General features: G+C 42.9%; 1 protein-coding gene across 3 annotated transcripts in view; it reads left to right on the plus strand.

Annotated features, from left to right (window-relative positions):
• Positions 1-18514, plus strand: part of PDGFD (platelet derived growth factor D) — a 180277-nt gene extending 161763 nt beyond the window's left edge. For all 3 annotated transcript variants that reach the window (XM_054015567.1, XM_054015568.1, XM_054015566.1), the window contains one exon: positions 15383-18514. In XM_054015567.1, coding sequence (XP_053871542.1) covers positions 15383-15517 — 135 coding nt within the window. In that variant the 3' untranslated portion in view covers positions 15518-18514. The remainder of the gene's footprint in view (positions 1-15382) is intronic.
• Positions 18515-19625: the final 1111 nt, after the last annotated feature.

A 19625-nucleotide genomic window follows, 5' to 3' on the forward strand; every position in this document is an offset into this window, starting at 1 on the left:
ACTTTATATTCAAGTTTCCAAGAGAGTATTTACAGCAACAGAGAGTGAAAAATAGCATTGAAAGTTATTGCCCATTGAAACAACCCAAAATATGAGGCCGTGTGCCATGTTGAGTTCATGCCAGACACCACACTCGCCTGTAAGAGTTTATTTTCCTACTTTGTTTAAGTCGCAAATGAAAAGGAATTTGATGGACTCTTAATCTGGAGAGGGTGCTTGCTCACATCACAAAACCACTAGCTCAGGAGAGGCTGAGGGCTGGAATACCAGGAGGTTGTTGGAGGTCAAGACCTAGATGCGTAGGCAGAGTTTGTGGGAAAGCAGGCACTGTATCTTGCTGTAGTCAGCACCGTTACTCACTTTCCTAGGCACAAGGTCTTTCCACAAATTTATTGCAAACTAGAGTTGGCTTCAATTCAGCTGCTATAAAGAGCTGGAGCCTAGTTAAAATTGTACCATTTTTTTAAGAAAGATACATGGGATGACCCTGGTATAATTACAGACCAGAGAACCTTATATCCAGGCTGGGTAAATTAATTGAAAAAATAATTTGGATAAAATAATTGCAAAAAATGTCTACTAGATGAATATGAGCTGATAAAAAGAAGCAAGTATGGCTTATATAAAAATATGTATATGATATCACAGCTTTGTATAACAGTTTAGAGAGAATTTTAAAAGATATGCTCCTTCCTCCTAAGAGTTTACAATATACAAGACACGATCTGTCATGGATTAGAAACTGGTTAAGAGATAGACAGCAAAAAGTAGGAATAAATGGGCAATTTTCAACATAGAAGGAGGCTAACTTTCAGGTTTCCCGAGCTTTCAGACTGGGTATTATTTAATGTATTTATTATTGATCTGGAAATAGGTGAACTGTGAGGTGGCACAATATGCAGATAATACAAAATTATTTAAGTGAGTCAAGATTAGAGAAGGCTGTGAGGAATTTCAGAGGTACCTAACATAATGGCTGATGAAATGTAGTGTAAACAAATGCCAGGCAGTGCATGTTAGAAGGAACATTGTGTCACAATGCCAGAAAAAAGATTGAAGGCCAAATTCTGACCTGACATGCAACTCCATGCACAGCATGAAAGTCAGAGGAGAATTTGGCCCCAGGTATCATTGTGAACAGCTTAACGAAAACACTTTCTCAATACATTGGTAGTGAAATAAGCAAATAGTACATTACACTGTATGAATAGAAAATGATAGAGAAAAACACAGAAAATGTTTATCATGCCATTAAATAAATGTGTGGTTCACCCTCCTCTGGAGTACTGCATTCAGTTTTGATCATTAAGTCTGAGAAGAATATGGCAGAAGTAGAAAAGGTCTAGAGAAGGGCAACAAATAGAAAACTTCTGTATGAGGAGAGATTGAAAGGCTTAGAACTGTTTAGAGAGGAGACAAATAAGAGAGGATATGGTAGACGTATATAAAATGAATGAATGGTACAAAGAAGGAATATAAGACCCCTCTGATTTTACCATCTTTCCTTAACAAAAGAACAAGGGGAGACTCAATGAAGAGAAAGGCAAAACATTTAAAAATATAAATGACAAAAATGATTTTTTTGTGCAACAACCTTTTAAAAACTACCCCAAAATATTATTGTAGCAGATGGCGTAGAAAGATTCAGTGCGGATTAGACACACAAATATGAACTTCAGTCACATCAACTTCAGAACATAAGACAACTATGGACAGCAGTTAGGAAAAAACTTCCCCCATAAACATGCTATTGAATAATCGTTCATCACTGGGCATTTTGGTGCATTTGGTACCGTTGTGATGGAATATTAGCCTAATAAAATAATGGAGAGGCAAGGTGAGTGAGATAATATCTTTTATTAGACCAACTTCTGTTTGTGAAAGAAACAAGCTTTCGAGCTACACAGAGTTCTTCTTCAGGTCCTGGGACCAACACAGCTACTATAATATTGCAGATAACACTGGTCTACAATTTTTGAGAAGTCGTCTGCTTCAGAGATAAAATGTGCTATTTATTATGTATTTTGATGTGCTGAATTCAAATATGACAATTAAAACAACTGATTGGCTACTGTTTCTAAGATAGTTAAGTTTTTACATTTTATGTTTATGTATATTGTGTAGATAGTAGAGTTTTAATCATAAATTGTAAACCTAGGTCTTTTCATGTGTTTATGGTTGCTTTACATGATAATATTTCACCTGTCCTGTTTATGTAACACTTTAAAAATCAGCAAAAGGGTTATATAAATAAAAAATTTTATGAAACAAAAGGCAAAAAACTATTATGTACATAGTTTAGTCCTATTCAGTGTCTACTCGGCGCTTCTTGGCTTGTCGCTTGTATTCATTAAATGGAGCATCTCTTGTCACTGTCCAGCAATAGTCTGCAAGCATTGATGGGCTCCATTTGCCCTGATAGCGTTTCTCCATTGTTGCAATGTCCTGGTGAAATCGCTTGCCGTGCTCGTTGCTCACTGCTCTGCAGTTCGGTGGAAAAAAATCTAGATGAGAGTGCAAAAAATGTATCTTTAGTGACATGTTGCAACCAAGACTTTTGTATGCCTTGAGGAAGTTTTCCATCAACAACCTGTAGTTGTCTGCCTTGTTGTTGCCGAGAAAATTTATTGCCACTAACTGGAAGGCTTTCCATGCCATCTTTTCCTTGCCACGCAGTGCATGGTCAAATGCATCATCTCGAAGAAGTTCACGAATCTGAGGACCAACAAAGAAACCTTCCTTTATCTTAGCTTCACTTAACCTTGGAAATTTTCCACGGAGGTACTTGAAAGCTGCTTGTGTTTTGTCAATGGCCTTGACAAAGTTCTTCATCAGACCCAGCTTGATGTGTAAGGGTGGTAACAAAATCTTCCTTGATTCAACAAGTGGTGGATGCTAAACACTTTTCGTCCCAGGCTCCAATGACTGTCGGAGTGGCCAGTCTTTCTTGATGTAGTGGGAATCTCTTGCACGACTATCCCATTCGCAGAGAAAACAGCAGTACTTTGTGTATCCAGTCTGCAGACCAAGCAAGAGAGCAACAACCTTCAAATCGCCACAAAGCTGCCACTGATGTTGGTCATAGTTTATGCACCTCAAAAGTTGTTTCATGTTGTCATAGGTTTCCTTCATATGGACTGCATGACCAACTGGAATTGATGGCAAAACATTGCCATTATGCAGTAAAACAGCTTTAAGACTCGTCTTTGATGAATCAATGAACAGTCTCCACTCATCTGGATTGTGAACGATGTTGAGGGCTGCCATCACGCCATCGATGTTGTTGCAGGCTACAAGATCATCTTCCATGAAGAAGAATGGGACAAGATCCTTTTGACGGTCATGGAACATGGAAACCCTAACATCACCTGCCAGGAGATTCCACTGCTGTAGTCTGGAGCCCAACAGCTCTGCCTTACTCTTGGGTAGTTCCAAATCCCTGACAAGTTCATTCAGTTCACTTTGTGTTATGAGGTGTGGTTCAGAGGAGGAGGATGGGAGAAAATGTGAGTCCTGTGACATTGATGATTCAGGACCAGAAGTTTCATCCTCTTCCTCATCTGACTCAAGTGAGAATGATTCTGGTGCATCAGGAACCGGCAGTCCTTCTCCGTGGAGTACTGGGCGTATAGCTGATGGAATGTTTGGATAATGCACAGTCCACTTTTTCTTCTTTGACACACCTTTCCCAACTGGAGGCACCATGCAAAAGTAACAATTGCTGGTATGATCTGTTGGCTCTCTCCAAATCATTGGCACTGCAAAAGGCATAGATTTCCTTTTCCTGTTCAACCACTGGCGAAGATTTGTTGCACAAGTGTTGCAGCATATGTGTGGGGCCCACCTCTTGTCCTGATCTCCTATTTTGCAGCCAAAATAAAGGTGATAGGCTTTCTTAACCATAGTGGTTATACTGGGCTTTTGTGATGCAAAAGTCACTTCACCACAAACATAGCAGAAGATATCTGCACTGTTCACACAAGTACGAGGCATCTCTGCTCACTTTGGCTAAACAGAAATGTGTCCCTTTGCAAAATCAAACACTGACAAATAAGAGAGCACGACACTGTATGATTTCTAGAGCTGATATAGGGCAATTTGTTCAGCAGAGTGATGTAAGCTTCGTTATGATTGCATCATCCATGACTTCTAGGAATAACATGATGCAATTCATATCATGTATGATGCTTCAGATTGCATCATTCATTGTTTTGCCTAAAAAGCAAGTACTGTCCAAACCCAGTCAGAGATTTCTTCATAGATCCAGTCAAAGATGTATTTGAGTCATTTCTGGTTTAAATTGAGATCCCTTCCCTTTATAACTCACTTATCCTCCGCCATTCCCAAGTCAAGGGTCGTATATACTGACCCAATAGCATATCTTGAAAACTAGAGCCAATCAACAATTTTAAGCATCATTTTCATTCTCAGTGACCCAGAATTAGTAAAGTTTAACTACATTTATTTCAGAAGCATTTTGGCTGTAGAGCAGTGTAATTAAACATTGGTCAGAATCAGTTTGGCAATGCCTAAGTTCCCCAAAAACTTAACTCACTAAATTCAGAGTTCATATTTTCCCTTTTTTATTAATTTATTCCACTGTGCTTTTTGTCTGTCAGACCAGTATGAATTAAAGACAGTGTTATTGCTTTTGTAAATAAAAATGTAAATGGAATGAATTAACAGCACAAAGAGCAGCAATTTAGCCGCAAGCCTCCCACTAACATTAATACAAGTTATGCAAATAAATCCACTTGTCATACACTACAGATATGTCCATTAATGTTAGTCCAAAATATTTTTCATCTGTAAATAGCTTTAGTTTTCCTGTGTCGAGCATTAGCCAAACATCTTCTTCCGTGTTTAGCTGTCTTTTTACTTAAGAAACAGCTTGGAAGTGGGGGCAGTGTGAGAGGGACATGGGTTTATCTGTTTTAAAGCCATGTAGCTGCATTGTACTTTAGAGGTCTGATCTAAAACCCACTGAGGTTTAATCAGAAGATGATAAATCATGAATGGAAGGGGAAGGGCTTCTTATTTATTTTTACATCACAAAAGCTGTTCATTTCCTTTAAAATCTCCACCTCCAGTTTAAGGTGAGTGCAGGTTAAGCACCAAATTCAGAGAGAGTCTAAGTCTAGTATATTTTACATGCCAAAGAGAACAAAAGATGTCATGAGATGATGTAGTTCATAAGACATTCATAATAGGAGAAACTGCTCAAGGCCTTTGTTATTCCTGGTGTTAACTTTGCCTAAACCATCTCTTGGAGCCTGAACTATTGGACTGCTGTTGTTAGCTCCACTGTCACTGTCATCTGTGAATATTTTTCTTTACAACAGTGTCGATGTGTTGGCCAATCACACAGGAAATTGTGTAGTGTTTGGTGTGTGCCTGAGAAAGCCTTCACTTCACCCTCAGTGAGCCTCCTATTTAGGGTTGAATCAGGAAAGGCACATTTTTCAGCTACAACCTTCTGCTTTCCCACCCTGCAGTCAATATCTCCCAGTTATCCAGCGAGTTGCATGCACTCAACTGAGGGGTTGTTTTGTACATCCAATGCTAACTGTGCTGAGAGAGAGAGAGGTTTGAGAAAGTTATTTTTCCTGATATTGTTGATTTTTGTTTAGATCCCTTTTCTATTCTCTTCAGATTCTTAGACCATGCCCATCACTGTGGTATCTGAGCACTCTCCACTAGTATACTAAGCAACATGACTGGCAGCTGTCATGTGGTCTTTAATTTTCTCAGACAACTGCTTTAGTTCTTCAGAAGCTCCACCAAGAGTATAAAATTCTGCCCTTTCATGTCCATTTGCAAGGTATTAGCTACCAGACAGCAGAAAATATGAAAATACCCCATTGTGGATACCCCCTCTACTCTAATGCTTTGCAAAATGTTAATAGTGAGACATAAAAGTTTTCTTACAAACCTGAAATTTAGGGCAAGTTTGCCCAAAAAGCTCAAGAACCTTTGGAATTAAACAGGACCTTGATTTGAGCAGACTGCCCATTTTATGGTTTTGAACAGAAACCTAGTGAAGCAGGATGGTTTTGCATTGTTCCAAAATGAAATTGAAGAAAACTGGTTTGTAGGAGCCCAGAAGTCAAGGCAGGTAAGCACACATGAATCAAAATTTAAAACAGATTGGCATGAACCCCTGCAAACCGAACTGGCCAATCTTCACATCTTATGCATTAATTCCGTTTAAAAGCTTCTCTCAATCAAGTTCTTTGGTAAGTGATTCCATCAGGCAAACCACTGGGCTCCTCACAAAGGAAAGGCAAATCAGTAATCATTAATGTAAATGAATACAGCATACTTTAATCAAATGTCCGTGTCTGCTTTCATCTAACTTGCTGAGATAGACTTGAAATGAAAACACAATTGCCTCTGCACCCAGTTCTCTATGGAAATAAGTAGAATGGTTGTTCCAGAGAGAAATCTTATATTCTAAAATTGAAGACAGCATAGGCTCAGCCCTTTGGGAAGAAAAATCCTGTGGATGATCTCAGTCCAATTCTTTATGCTGCTAGGACTGAGCCTGTGCCATCCACCCAGCATGTGCATACCTCTGAGAAACAAGAAATCAGTGTCCCCATCTCATTGCTGTAACTGATGAGATGTGAAATGAGTTTCCATGAGGGATGAGCACCCTTAAGGCAGTAACTAGAATTTGTCACAGTATATAAACCTTCTGCACAAACATTGTTCTGTGCAAGACAGCTGAGAGACATTTAAGGAAAACGGAAAGTATTGAGGCCCATTCTTGCACCTTTTACCCACTTCTTGACTATCTGTCATGCAAAGGCCTTTTGCCTTTTTCACTGGGTATCAGAATGTTAACAGATATTCTTTTCTCTTTCCTCCTATTCTAACAATTTTAGAGCCCCTCTGCCTAAGTTTCAGGATGGACAATGAATGGCTTAGGATCTGAGAGGTAGCAGGGAAGGGTCCAAGCCACAAGGTTCAGAGTATTATTAGCAGTGGTATTTTTTATTTTGTGCTGCACCTGAGTAGCTGCTAGGCCCCTCAGAATACATATGCCAAGACTGAACCTTGTAACAAACTGTGAAAAAACAGATTTCACCAGACACAGCATAGTGGGGGTGGGTAACAAAACAATATGGAAGAGCATGGGGGAGGACAGGTGAAAATCACAGCACTAAGATAATGTGGTCACTGATGTATGGAATGCTGCAATAAAGAAATTATAGGTTTTCTTTAATAACCAATAAAATGTTACCTAGTTGACTGCTTTCTCACTGCTTTTGCAGAAGTGAGCCTTAAGGAGGCAGTGGAGTGAATAAAGGGTAGTGGTCTCCTCTGTCTGCTCAGGAAGGGATTTCCTTGCATAGGTGGTAGTATGGAATGTGGGAAATCATGGGAGAATTGGACAAGTAAGCTATATACAGGTAGGTGGGGCAATGCCATAAGAGACAAGAAGGGATCCCTAAGAAGAGATTCATTCAGAAAGGAGTTGATGTGGTCAGATCAATGGGCAAGGAATGTGATCTGTTTGTTTGCGGGGGGGGGGGTGTTGTATGAACTAAATGGGCAGTGTGTGTGTGTGTGTGAGAGAGAGAGAGACTTTAGGAGGTAAGTTACAGTGATCAAGACAGGGAAGAATGAGAGCTTTACAGAATTTATATACAGGCAGAATAGAAATGCAAGGAAGCAGCAGGAGGAATAAAGGATGACTCCCAGGTTACAAGACTGAGTGACAGGGAGTATAATGGTGTGTTCCTCAGAGATAGAGAATGGGTGGGGAGAGGAAATAAGACTTCAGTTTTGGCCTTATTAAAGTTTAAATTGATGGTGGTGACGTCAGTGAGACAGGGTATGATGCAGGTTTAGGTAGAGTGAGAAAAGTCTGGAGTGAAGATTTGTAAGTTCTTCTTTGAGTCCCAGTGGGTATCCTTGGGTCTAAGGTGGAAGTCTCCTTTGTCTGTTCTCTTTCCAGCATTCCCGCTTGATCTTCAAGCCTGCAAAAAATTATAAATAGTTTAGTTTAGTTAGTTCAGGGACTGGGGAGTCTCCCTCCATTAAATCCCTCACCAGTTGGGGTGCCTACTATGCCCAAAGTTCCAGGCTTCAAACCTTGCCTCTCCTGCCTCCAGCTCTTCCTGGTGAGTGACCCGCATGAGAGTTGCCTATGCTGCCTCAGGGAACACACATTCCCTCAAGGTGCAATATTTGTCACACTTTTCTCCCATGTACCAGGCAGTCTTGAGAATTCAGACTCTGGAGACACCTTGTGGAGCTATCCATGAGGCCCCATTTGGACCCTGGGCCTTCCACTCCACATCTAGCTGACCTGAGCCACTGGCTGGCACCCCTCCAGCTCCAGCATCCACCGGTTCAGAGTCCTCCAGTCCCAAGGACTCTGTGAAACGAAGGCACGATGCAGGAAAGGGTAAACATCTTCACAAGAAGAGGGATAAAACAACCCAAAAAACCCCTCCAAAAAGAGGTCTACTTCTCCCCCTCTCTGGCACCACCTGAGAATTCACACCCCAGATCAGGAAGCATCTGGAGCTCACAGAGAAAGGCCAGTACCAATGGTACCAGGAGCTATTAATGCCCAGAAATCACACTCTGAGAGGTCAGGTTCAATTCTGGCACTGCGCAGAGAGAAGGGGCCATTCTTCCTCTACATTGTCAATACCAATCCAGAGAAAGTTCACCGCTTCTACATTGGCACAAGCGAATCTGGTCAAATTCAAGACGCCTGCCAGCTCTCTTCTGGTGAGCATTTGATCCACTCTTCTTGAGGGTCTGCAATATACATGAATCCAGAATCTCTGATCCTCTTGAATCCAGTTCTGCTGAGAGATGTCCCAACTCTGTCAAGTAGGTATTCCTGGCCCAAGATCCAGCCATCCGGTGGAGGCCCCGGCATCATCAACACACCACTCACCAACTCCTGTCTCTGATCAGTCGGAGTCAGGTCATGCGGTACCATTGACCCTGCCAACTCCTATTTCTGAGACAAAAATGACATGGTACCAGCAATCTGGCAAAGAACCATCAGCCCAGTCAGAGCTTCCAGAGTTACCTGGATGTTGTTGTGACCTCGCAAAGCTGCACTATTGGCCAAGGAACCAATGGGGCCCACTTCCCTATTCCTGTGGGGCCCACTTCCCTATTCATATGACCTCAGTCACTGGTCCCCATATGAGGGCTTCTGGAATCCATACTTTGGGACATCAGAGTCTGAGGTCCCTGCACATCACCCCTAGCAATGGTCTTCCAGAGAGGAGTCCGAGTCCCCACAGGAGCCTTTGATTGAGGCGACAGTACAGCTGGTCCAGCATGGCAGTCATGCAGCACCACACTCCTCCTCCCTTACACCCTAGCCACCAATCAGTCTCCGTAACACCTGTTACCTTCCCCCCATTTGGGGGCTGCCTAGCCCATTTTCTTCCAATGTGGCAAGTTGGACACATGGGTCTTGGACATCATATTGACTAGCTACACGCTAGAGTCCCTGTGTCCCACCCCTCTCCAAAGCCCCAGTCCCCATCCGTTTTCAGGGACCCCTCTTACGAGAGGATTCTCAAACAAGAGTCAGACTCCCTTCTCCAGCTAGGGTCAATACAGCCTGTTCACCCCTCGTCACAGGGGGAAGGAAGGGCTTTGACACCAGATATTTCCTTACCCCCATCCTGCACCTCGGACAGCTGAATGTCTTCAATCAACAGTCAAAGCTCGGGATGACCACTTCAGACTTGATAAGCCCCTCTCTGAATGAAGGCAACTGGTTTGTGGCCTTGGATTTGAAGGACGTGTATTTTCTCAATTAGATATTTACATAGTTCACAGGAGGTTCCTGTGGGTGTAGAGCACTTCCAGTATAGTGCCTCTCGATGGCCCTGAGGGTTTTTACTAAAGTACTCGCCGTGATGGCGGCATGACTTCGCAGGCAAGGCAACCCAATATTTCCCTACCTGGATGGTTGGCTTCCCATGGGTCAGTCATATCAAGCAGCAAACACCTCCTCACTTGAACTCTTTCATGCTTTGGGGCTGCAAGTAAGTGCAGAAAAGTCTACGTTAACCCTTACACAAGTTATAGAATTTATTGGAGCAAATTTCAACTCAATCACGGCAAGAGTTTGCTTACCTCAAGACTAGGTTCCTTGCTATGAGGGATCTCATCACCCAGCTTCATCTCAGCCCTCAGACCACAGCCTGATCCTGCCTGGCCCTGCTAGGCCATATGGCCGCATCCACCTCCCCATTCACAAGGCTACGTTTACAGTGCTTTCAGATCTGGCTTAGGATGGTCTATGCTCCAAGCAGAGACTCCTTGAACAAAAAGGTCTCTCTTCCCCCGAACATGCTTTTGTTGTCACTCACCTGGTGTAAAGGAAAAAGTGGGAGGAGGGATCTCCTGAAAGACTCTGATTCTGGCTGCCTTCCATGCTGGGACAGAGAGCACATCTAGGCAGTCATACAGCTCAGTGTTCCTGGTCTCTGCTTCAGGCAGTTCACAAGGCATACAAGGCATTCCTCCTCCTCCTCATTTGGTCTACACACGTCCAAGTCAGATCAGACATGACCGCTGTGTACCACAGAGGTCTGCCCAACTCTGCAGAGAAGTGGTCTAGCTGTGAAACTGGTGCATCTGGCATCCGATTACCCTTTTGGCAGTACACATTCCACCCGTCAGTAGTGCAGTACAGCTTCCATCTCTGGGATACCCCATCCTGAGACAGCTTTGCAAACCAGCAGAACAAAAAGTGCCCAGCATATTGTTCCCAAGCCACCCAAGGCTTCAACATCCAAGGGGCCACCTCCTTGGTGCAATGGTCAGACCTGCTGAGATACACCTTCCCTTCCATACCCTTGCTACGTCTCATCCTTGGGAAGATCAAGCTGGATGAGGCAGAAGTGATCCTGATAGCTCTCTAGGGCAGAGACAATTCGGGTTCACCACCTTCCTACAGTTGGCCTCTCCCCCAGGCATTCACCTTCAGCCGTTCCCACAACTACTGTCTCAGAATAGAACACAGACTGTCGCAGGGCCATCCACCTCAGTACAGCTTCCCTCCATCTGGCGGCATGTTTTTTGGATGGACAGTCAGCATCCTTAACAGTAGCAGAAGACCCTCTACAAGGAAGTGCTGTGCCACCAAGTGGAAGCGGTTCTCCCTGTGGTGTCAGCAGCATGACTTGTCTCCTGAGGAATCAGGAATCCCTCTAATTCTCTCATTAAAGATATTGGGCCTGTCTGTCCATTCCCTAAGCGTACATTTGACAGCTATTGATGCCTTCCATCGTCCGGTGGAGAACTGCTCTGTGTTCACCCATCCCACTACTGTGAAATGCCTGAAAGGTGTCATAAGCCAGTCCTTCCTGTATCTAAACCTCTCCCTGTTAGGGACCTGAATATTGTTTTTTTTCCCATTCTTATGAGCCCACCACTTGAACGCTTAGGATGTCTACACAGCCTGCAGCAGCCAACCTCCCAGGGTTGTCAGATTTGGGCTTGTGGGGCTCATGCTACCATGCTAAAAATAGCTGTGTAGGTGTTATCTCTCAGGCTCTGACACCTAGGGAGTGAGGTGACCCTGCCTGGCTCTCGTGTTTCTCCACTGCTTCCCCTGTGGGGCCCACCCACTGCCCGCCGCTCATGCTTCTCTGCTGCTTTCCCTGCCCGCCTCTCAGGCCTCTCCACCCTCTTTCCCCCTCAGCCCCTCCCGCCCACCACTCACTCTTCTCTGTGAAGGCAGAGAGGTGCAGGTGGTGGACAGGGGGCCCCACTGGGGAAGGGGGTGGAGAGACGCATGGGCAGCAGGTGAAGAGGCATGAGAGGCACATGGGGGGGAGGCGAGCAGGGGTGGTGGCCATGCAGGGTCAGGTCTTGAGGCAGAGCAGGGGTCGGGGCCTTGGACCGGTGGCACACCCCACTTCTAGAGAGCTTCAGGCGCTCAGGCACAGCCTCCCCAAATGTGGGAGTTATGCGCCACCCATGCTTAACTATGAGATATTAGCTGGATATTGGATATGGCTACATTTATGTTTATCCTCAGAGGACATTCATAGATTTTAAGTCCAGAAGAGACCACTATCGTCCTCTAGTCTGATCTCTTAAATAGCACAGGCCATAGAATTTCACCCAACGATTCCCACAGTGGAAGGAATTGCTTTTCCCTACTATCTTGTCTACACTAAGAAATCCATAATCAAAACTCACCTCCACTATACTTTCACCAGTAGTAACAAAGGGAGAAACTGTAGTGCAAGTAGGGCTCGAGTGCTAGTACACACTGGAGTAGATGCTGGAGTCCTGTTTTAGACTACAGCTTCCACTTCTCTTATTATTGCTGGCAAATGATTGCTATGAATTGCTTCCATAGATTCATAGAATTTAAATACAGAAGGGACCATTATATTGTCTAGTCTGGCCTTCTGTATATCAGAGACCTTTAAATTCCCCCATTTCCCCCTATACCTAGCCCAATAACCCATGTCTGGCTAAAACAATTTCCAGAAAGGCATCCAGTCTTGATTTGAAGCCATCAAGAGATGGAAATCTACCCTTGGTAGTGGATCCTTCCCTTGGTCATTTGTTCCAATGTTTAATTATCCCCACTTTTAAAAAATTGTGTCTGATTTTTTAATGAATTGCCTTCAGCTTCCAGCCATTCGTTCTTGTTTATGCATTTCTCTGCTAGATTAAAGAGTGCTTTAGTACCTGGGATTTTCTCCTTATGAAGGTATTTATACACTGTAAGCATGTAACCTCTCAATCTTTTTCATAAACTAAACAGATTGAGTTCTTTAATTCTGTCTTTGCAAGGCATTTTCTCCCACCTTCGAAGCATTTTTTTCTGCATCCTTTCCAGTTTTTCAACATCTTTAAAAAATGCAGCCATCAGGAATGTATGCACTGTTCCAATATTGGTCTAAGAAATACCCTATACAGTGACATAATCACCTCCCTACTTCTACTCATTACTCCCTGTTTATATATCAAAGAATCACATTAGCCCTTTTTGCCACAGCACTGCAGGAACTCTTGCTTATCCACTATGACCCCTAAATCCTTTTCCAGCAGGTGAGCTTTTGGCCACTTCAGAAGTCATTGCCTCAGAAGCTACTGCCTAGACAGGTGATCTTTTTTCCCCTTCTAAATAACTTTTTTCTCCTGCTTCTCATTAATTTTCTGTTTTTCTTCAAATGTTCTTAATTCCACCTATGCTCAGTGAGCAAGATCCTTTGGCAGGGTAGAACAGGCAAACATTCTTTCCCCCCCCCTCCCCCCGAGAAAAACTATGCAGTTGCCAGAGAGTCACCTGACCTTGAAATCTTTGAGCCATTTGAATACATCTACAAAGCAAAAATACATAAATAAATAAATAATAAATACATTGTTTAGCATGTTACTGTGCTGCTACATAGCCATTTGTATGAAAAAGGTTACAAGGCTATAATAGCCTTTTTTATATCGCCAATAAACACAAAATCCAGCTCAGTGGTTAAGTTTTCTATTTGATTCTGTTTTATTAGTGTACTGGTTATATGGCCATGATATAATTCATTGTTTTTATGTGATGAAGTGGGCATGGCTGTCGTTACACATGCTTTGTGAGAAAATAATCTGAAAAGCTGAGCTGCCTTGCTTTGCTTAGTAGAGATCAATATTGACATGAAAACCATGAGTTTATTACTTTTTTCACCAGTCCAAAAACAAACACTTTTGGAATATTCTACTCCTTTTTTATATCCTTAAGTTCATGACACTAAAAATACTACTGATGTCACAAAAACAAGAAGCAGGTGGTATCATGGAGTTACCTTCCTTGAACTATTCTAATTAATTCAATAGTGCCTCACCTTTAAAGAAGAGACCAGCTAAACCCTAAAAAGCTGCTTTTTTTCCAGAGTAAAGGGTTTTCTTTCAACAACTGTGGTCACCAGAATTGGCCTTACTACTTTATTCTTTTCAGTTTTCCTGTATTTACCTGAACCTAAGACTATTTGATTGATGGAAGCTAGACTGAAAGCTTGAAACGTCAGCTCTGTGATCAGCTAGTAAAGCAGCCCAATTTCCATTTTGTTCAAACACTGCTTTCCTGTCTTGTCTGGGAAAGTGTCTGCCAATTCATTTTTCTCCTCTTATCAGCAAAGCGCATATACTGTGCTCATGTTTCTTAATACAAAACAGAGGGAAAATCCCCAAGCTGCCAGGAGGTCTGTTAGCTTAAATAGTGCCCAGATCTCTGGTCTCATCCTGCTGCATGCACTTCCATTTGCTCTAAAATGAAAAAGTAAATCTACCTAGCTGTGATCTTGCAAGTGTCAATCACTTGAAATGGTCGGGTTTTGATGAAAGGCTTCTTTAAATAGAGAATTTTTATCATGGGTTCAGCACCAGCAGCTGTATTTGATTTTAAAAGTGTGTTTCAAAAAGTATCTTTGAAGCTGCAATCCATTTTCAGCTCTGAAATAATCTCCACCCGCCTACTGGGTTCCGTTCTTGAATGTTTCAAATGGCACCATGGCCCAGTAAAACTTCCATTATGATGTATTGTTTACAGAGGGGTCGGTGGTATTTGAAAGCAGTTCAAACCCAGCAAATGGGGTAGAGGTAAGCTAGAAGTGGGGTGGGGGAAGAAGGAAATGGAAAAAGGAAAGTCAGGCAGAGGAACGTATGAATTCCTAAGAAGATGGAGGGAGACTAGAGAGGAGCATGAGAGACAGTATGACTGCATAGCAAATGGGGAAGCAGCCGTTCAGAGCTAGCAACCAATTGTCAGACAGAAAATAATGTCCCGAGTTCAACTTTTAGAATTGAGTCTCCTGGCGTCCTTAGTGTCCATGGGTTCTGAAGTGTTTTTCCCTGCCTTAAGCAACAGAGGGTCCTGTGGCACCTTTGAGACTAACAGAAGTATTGGGAGCATAAGCTTTCGTGGGTAAGACCCTCTGTTGCTTTTTACAGATTCAGACTAACACGGCTACCCCTCTGATACTTGACACCATGCAAGGCACTGCATTTAGCCGTATGGAATGGAGAAGAAGTGAGGTTCTTACCCACGAAAGCTTATGCTCCCAATACTTCTGTTAGTCTCAAAGATGCCACAGGACCCTCTGTTGCTTTTTACAGATTCAGACTAACACGGCTACCCCTCCGATACTTTCCCTGCCTTGCTTCTGCTCCCCGCAGTCCCTGCTGCTCTTGGATGCTTGATCCACTCTGGAAGCTTCTGCTCTAACTGCATGACCCCACAGAAGTGGGGAGAGAGGCAGAGCTCCGTGAGGCGGTACCATCTAATGAAACACTATGGGAGGTTCTCTATACTTCTGCATCCAGAGGAATAGATTCGCTCATTCTAAAGTCACTGGAAGCATTCTGACAACTTTTGTCTTTCCAGGTGCTGAAATTCATCCCTGAGTCAGGCCATCCCAGGAGGAAGGGCCGAACCAAGAACAACATGGCCCTAGTGGATATTCAACTAGAGCATCATGAGCGCTGCGATTGTGTCTGCAGTTCAAGACCACCCCGATAAAAACAGAACAAAGTACACTATTTGCAGCTCAAAGGACCTTTTATTTTAAGCAGGAGCCGTCAGAGAACATTCTTCCACTGATAAGTAAATTTTGCTAGTAGCCTGCATTGCGATGAGCAAAAATGAATGCTGTGTTTCAGCATAGCTATATTGATTAGTGCCATGGCAGTTAAAAAGGTATATCATAGATTTGTTTATTAGCAGTCAAGAATATAGAATTAAGTTTAGCAATATATTGGGACGGTTGAGATTTTCAAAGTTGACTATGGGACTTAACCACACAGTTCCCACTGAAATGTAATCAAAGCTGTGTAGCTAAATCCCCTTGCTGGCAGTGAAAAGTTCCACTGAGATATTTGAGCTAACCTTATATACCTGTCTCTCTCTCAATCTGGCACATCCACATCCAAATTCTGCCCTCATTTATACCTGCTCAACTCCATGGAAGTCAGTAGGGCTACATGAATGTAAATGAGGACTGAATTCAATCCAATATTCATACATAACAGTTAATCCAGTTTAATCCAGCTCCTAGGTGGAACATCCCCTTGAAACACACACACACACGGCAAATAGAAAACATGAAATAAATCTAGTGTGAAGTCAAATTGTCCAGTCTGTATTCAAGCAACACACTGAAATCAACTGGTGCTTTGCACAGGGATATGAACCTGAGTGCTCCCATTTCCCATTGAAGTCCTGCCACCTAGTTGTGTATAATTTCTCGGGATCGGGCCCTTGGACATTTTCATCTTCACTGTGTTTCTAGGTAGACAGTCAAACCAGAACATCTTGGTTGATGAAAATACCCACTCTTCTTGCATGTATATTCAAGTTGGAAACAAAACTTCAGTGTTCTAGCTTTTAGAGAACAGATCAAATATCACTGTTGTTTTGTTTGTATTTTTTAAAATAAGGAATACTATAACCTTGCCAGTATATACAATAATCTTAGTTGTTTGACTTTAGTAGTATATATTGCCATGATCAAACTCTTGGCACTGAATATCTCTTGGACTGCATTTTGCTGAGGCATATTAATTCATTACGCCACACCTGTCTTTTGAAAAATTGTCAGCATTCATTAATTTTTGCAAAAAGAATTATTCACCTCTTGATAAAATAAGCACCTTAAAAGCTACAGCATAGCTTCTAATGTCTATTAAAATATGAACAGGCTCTGACTAAAAAAGGGGAAAAAATGCTGTCCAAACTAGCTTTAAATACTCTGAGATATTGCTCTGAAAGTTGTCCAGTGTAAATGTATGCTAGGTATAAATCTGGAAGACAACTGAACTTTTGATTGTGAATGTAATAGAGAAAATGGGGTGGAACATTTAATGACCATGGATCGCTATTTAATAGTATACTAAAGCTGCATTTGTTCTGTTTTATGTGTGTTGCCTCTGTGTTCCTGTCTGTCAGAAAGAGAGAAGTAGTCTTACAATAGTATTTCCTACATTAGCTGAAATTGGCACATGCAATCACATAATATTGAGAACTTTTAAAATTATTGGGTTTTAGTAATCAGAGCTATAGTTAAAAAAATGCCCTCATGCTCTGAATTAATTCCTTCAAGTAAACTCCATTACCTGATCTTTGTTTTTATAACTTTATCAACTCTTTCCAGAAATCTACCCTATAAATATTGTGAGTATTACTTTCTCTACATTTGAGATGTTTTTGTTTGGATATTTTAAAAATATATTTATATTAATTTTTCCTCTCTAGCTCCCAAAAGTCTATTTTAAAAGGAGCTTGAAGACTGAAATGGGAAGTGATTCATCATTTTTCAAAGCAATTCATTTTAAAGAACAGCATTGAGACCAAAGATTGCCAGATATGTTAGTTTTTTCAGGGTTGTTCAAAGGTAATTTCATTCTTTTTCTGTCTCTAGCTTAATAACAAGAGTGGCTAATCTTACTTATTTTGGAAAAATCTGCGTTTGACACAAGTACAACCACTCTCCTTACTGGGCATTCCTGACTGACCTGTGGCAGGAACAGGCCTGGTCTTCCGTTTGTGGATTTGTTTTATGAGCACATGGTTTCATGTTACTTTTTGCTTTGTCTTATTGATTCCTAACCCTTTGGGGCAGCTCTGCCAGTTTATCTGACTAAGTTCTCAGCTGTGCCAACCAGAGACTGCAGAATTCAATTAGATGCAGGCAATAATGGTACGCCAGGGCTCAGCACAGAAGCTTTTCATTTGAGTAAGAAGGAATCTTGTGTGAGATGTCAGTGGGACAACTTACTAGTTTAAAGCTAGGCATTTGTTTAAGTACTTTGCTGAACTGGGGCTTAAGTGGAAAAAAAAAAACCCTCCTATTACACTTAGCACTGATTGGGAACCAGTGATCAAATGGCTACCAGTTGTCATCCTTTGCTATGAAGATGATGGTTTCCATGCCACAGGCCAATGCAGAATAAATAGGATTCAAATTTGTGCTTTGTGTTGAAGCGGTGAGGAGAATAATGCATAGTGTGACTGAACAAAACAAAGCTTCTAATAAACCATGGTCCAAGCTGCAATAATCCATGATAGAGTCAAACAGCAGAAACACCCTAGCTTTTTATTTATTGCCAGAAAATGCAAAGAAGCATGTTTCTCTCTCCTTTATTTTTTCTTTCGTTGTACTTTGTAATAGCTTCTACATTTGTAATAGCTTCTCCATTGTTTATGTATTATTTTTAACTTAAGAATCACCTCTCTTCAAAAAAGAAAACAGCTAGAATTTTTTTTATTTTTTTGGTTCAAGGAATTTGAAACCCAAAATATAAATATAATTTTCAAAGGAACCGTAAATAGAGCCATAATTTCAAGCAACTCACTACTTTTTTATTTTGTGTAATCTTCTAGGCTAGAACGTACTTTCTCAAGTGCAATTTATATATATATTGTTATCAGTTAAATGCAGCTTTTATAGAAAGGCTTTTCTACCGCATTCAATATATAATTTTTTTTCTTGATGAAAAATAAATACTGCTTTTGAAAGAAGCAATTCTGAGTGATTTTTGGGAGCATCATTAGGAGGTGCACAGATTAACTTGAGGTCACTAACACAAGATATTTTTGACTGTTTGGGCCAGAGAGGATGGTGTGATCTCAAATAGTGCCTTTAGGAGTGGTTCCCATGAGGAGCTTCAGGGGTCCTTGGGCCATGAGGGAAGGTGTGACATGCTCTGTTGGAATGATCCAGCACATTCTCCTCACTGCGGCGGGCCAGCAGAGCCATGGGCCCACTGTCTCCCAAATAGTTCCCTGACCCTCTTTGGGTTGACTGGAGCCCCCGGGGGTCCTAGAAGTGAGCATGCTCTGGAGGCCATAGCTGTGCCTGATTTGTGCCTGGGGACGGCAAAGAGGGAAAGCTCATTAAACCTTTGCTCCCCGCTCCCCCATTTAGAGTTACCCACTTTCTAATCGCACAAAACCAACCGCCCCTTCTGAGGCCCCGCCCCTGCTCACTCCATCCCTCCTCCCTCCATCCTTGCTCTCCCCCAACCTCACTCACTTTCACCGGGCTGGGTAAGGGGGTTGGGGTACAGGAGGGGGTGAGGGCTCTAGCTGGGGGTGTGGGCTCCAGGATGTGGTCCAGAAATGAGGGGTTCCGGGTGCGGAAGGGGGCTCCAGGCTGAGGCAGGGGGTTGGGGTGTGGGCTCGGGAAGGGAATTTGGGTGTGGGAGGGGGCTCAGGGCTGGGTCAGGAGGTTGGGGTGTGGTCAGAGATGAGGATTGTGGGCTCTGAGAGGGAGTTAGGGTGCAGGAGGGGGTGAGGGTTCCAGCTGGTGGTGCAGACTCCAGGGTGGGGCCAGAACTGAGGGGTTCAGGGTCCAGGAGGCGGCTCAGGGCTTGGCCAAGGGGTTGGGGTGCAGAAGGGTGTGCGGGGTGCAGGCTCTGTGAGGGAGTTAGGGTGCGGGAGGGGGCACAGGGCTGGGGCAGGGGGTTGGAGTGTGCGAGGGGGTGAGGGGTGTGGGCTCTGGGAGGGAGTTTGGGTCCAGGAGGGGTTCTGACCTGGGGCAGGGGTTGGGTGCAGGAGGGCATTCAGGGTGCAAGCTCCCAGCAGCGCTTACCTCAGGCGGCTCTTGGAAGCGGCCGCCATGTCCGGCTCC

Source organism: Malaclemys terrapin, chromosome 1, assembly GCF_027887155.1.
Source record: "Malaclemys terrapin pileata isolate rMalTer1 chromosome 1, rMalTer1.hap1, whole genome shotgun sequence".
NCBI classification, from domain to species: domain Eukaryota; kingdom Metazoa; phylum Chordata; order Testudines; family Emydidae; genus Malaclemys; species Malaclemys terrapin.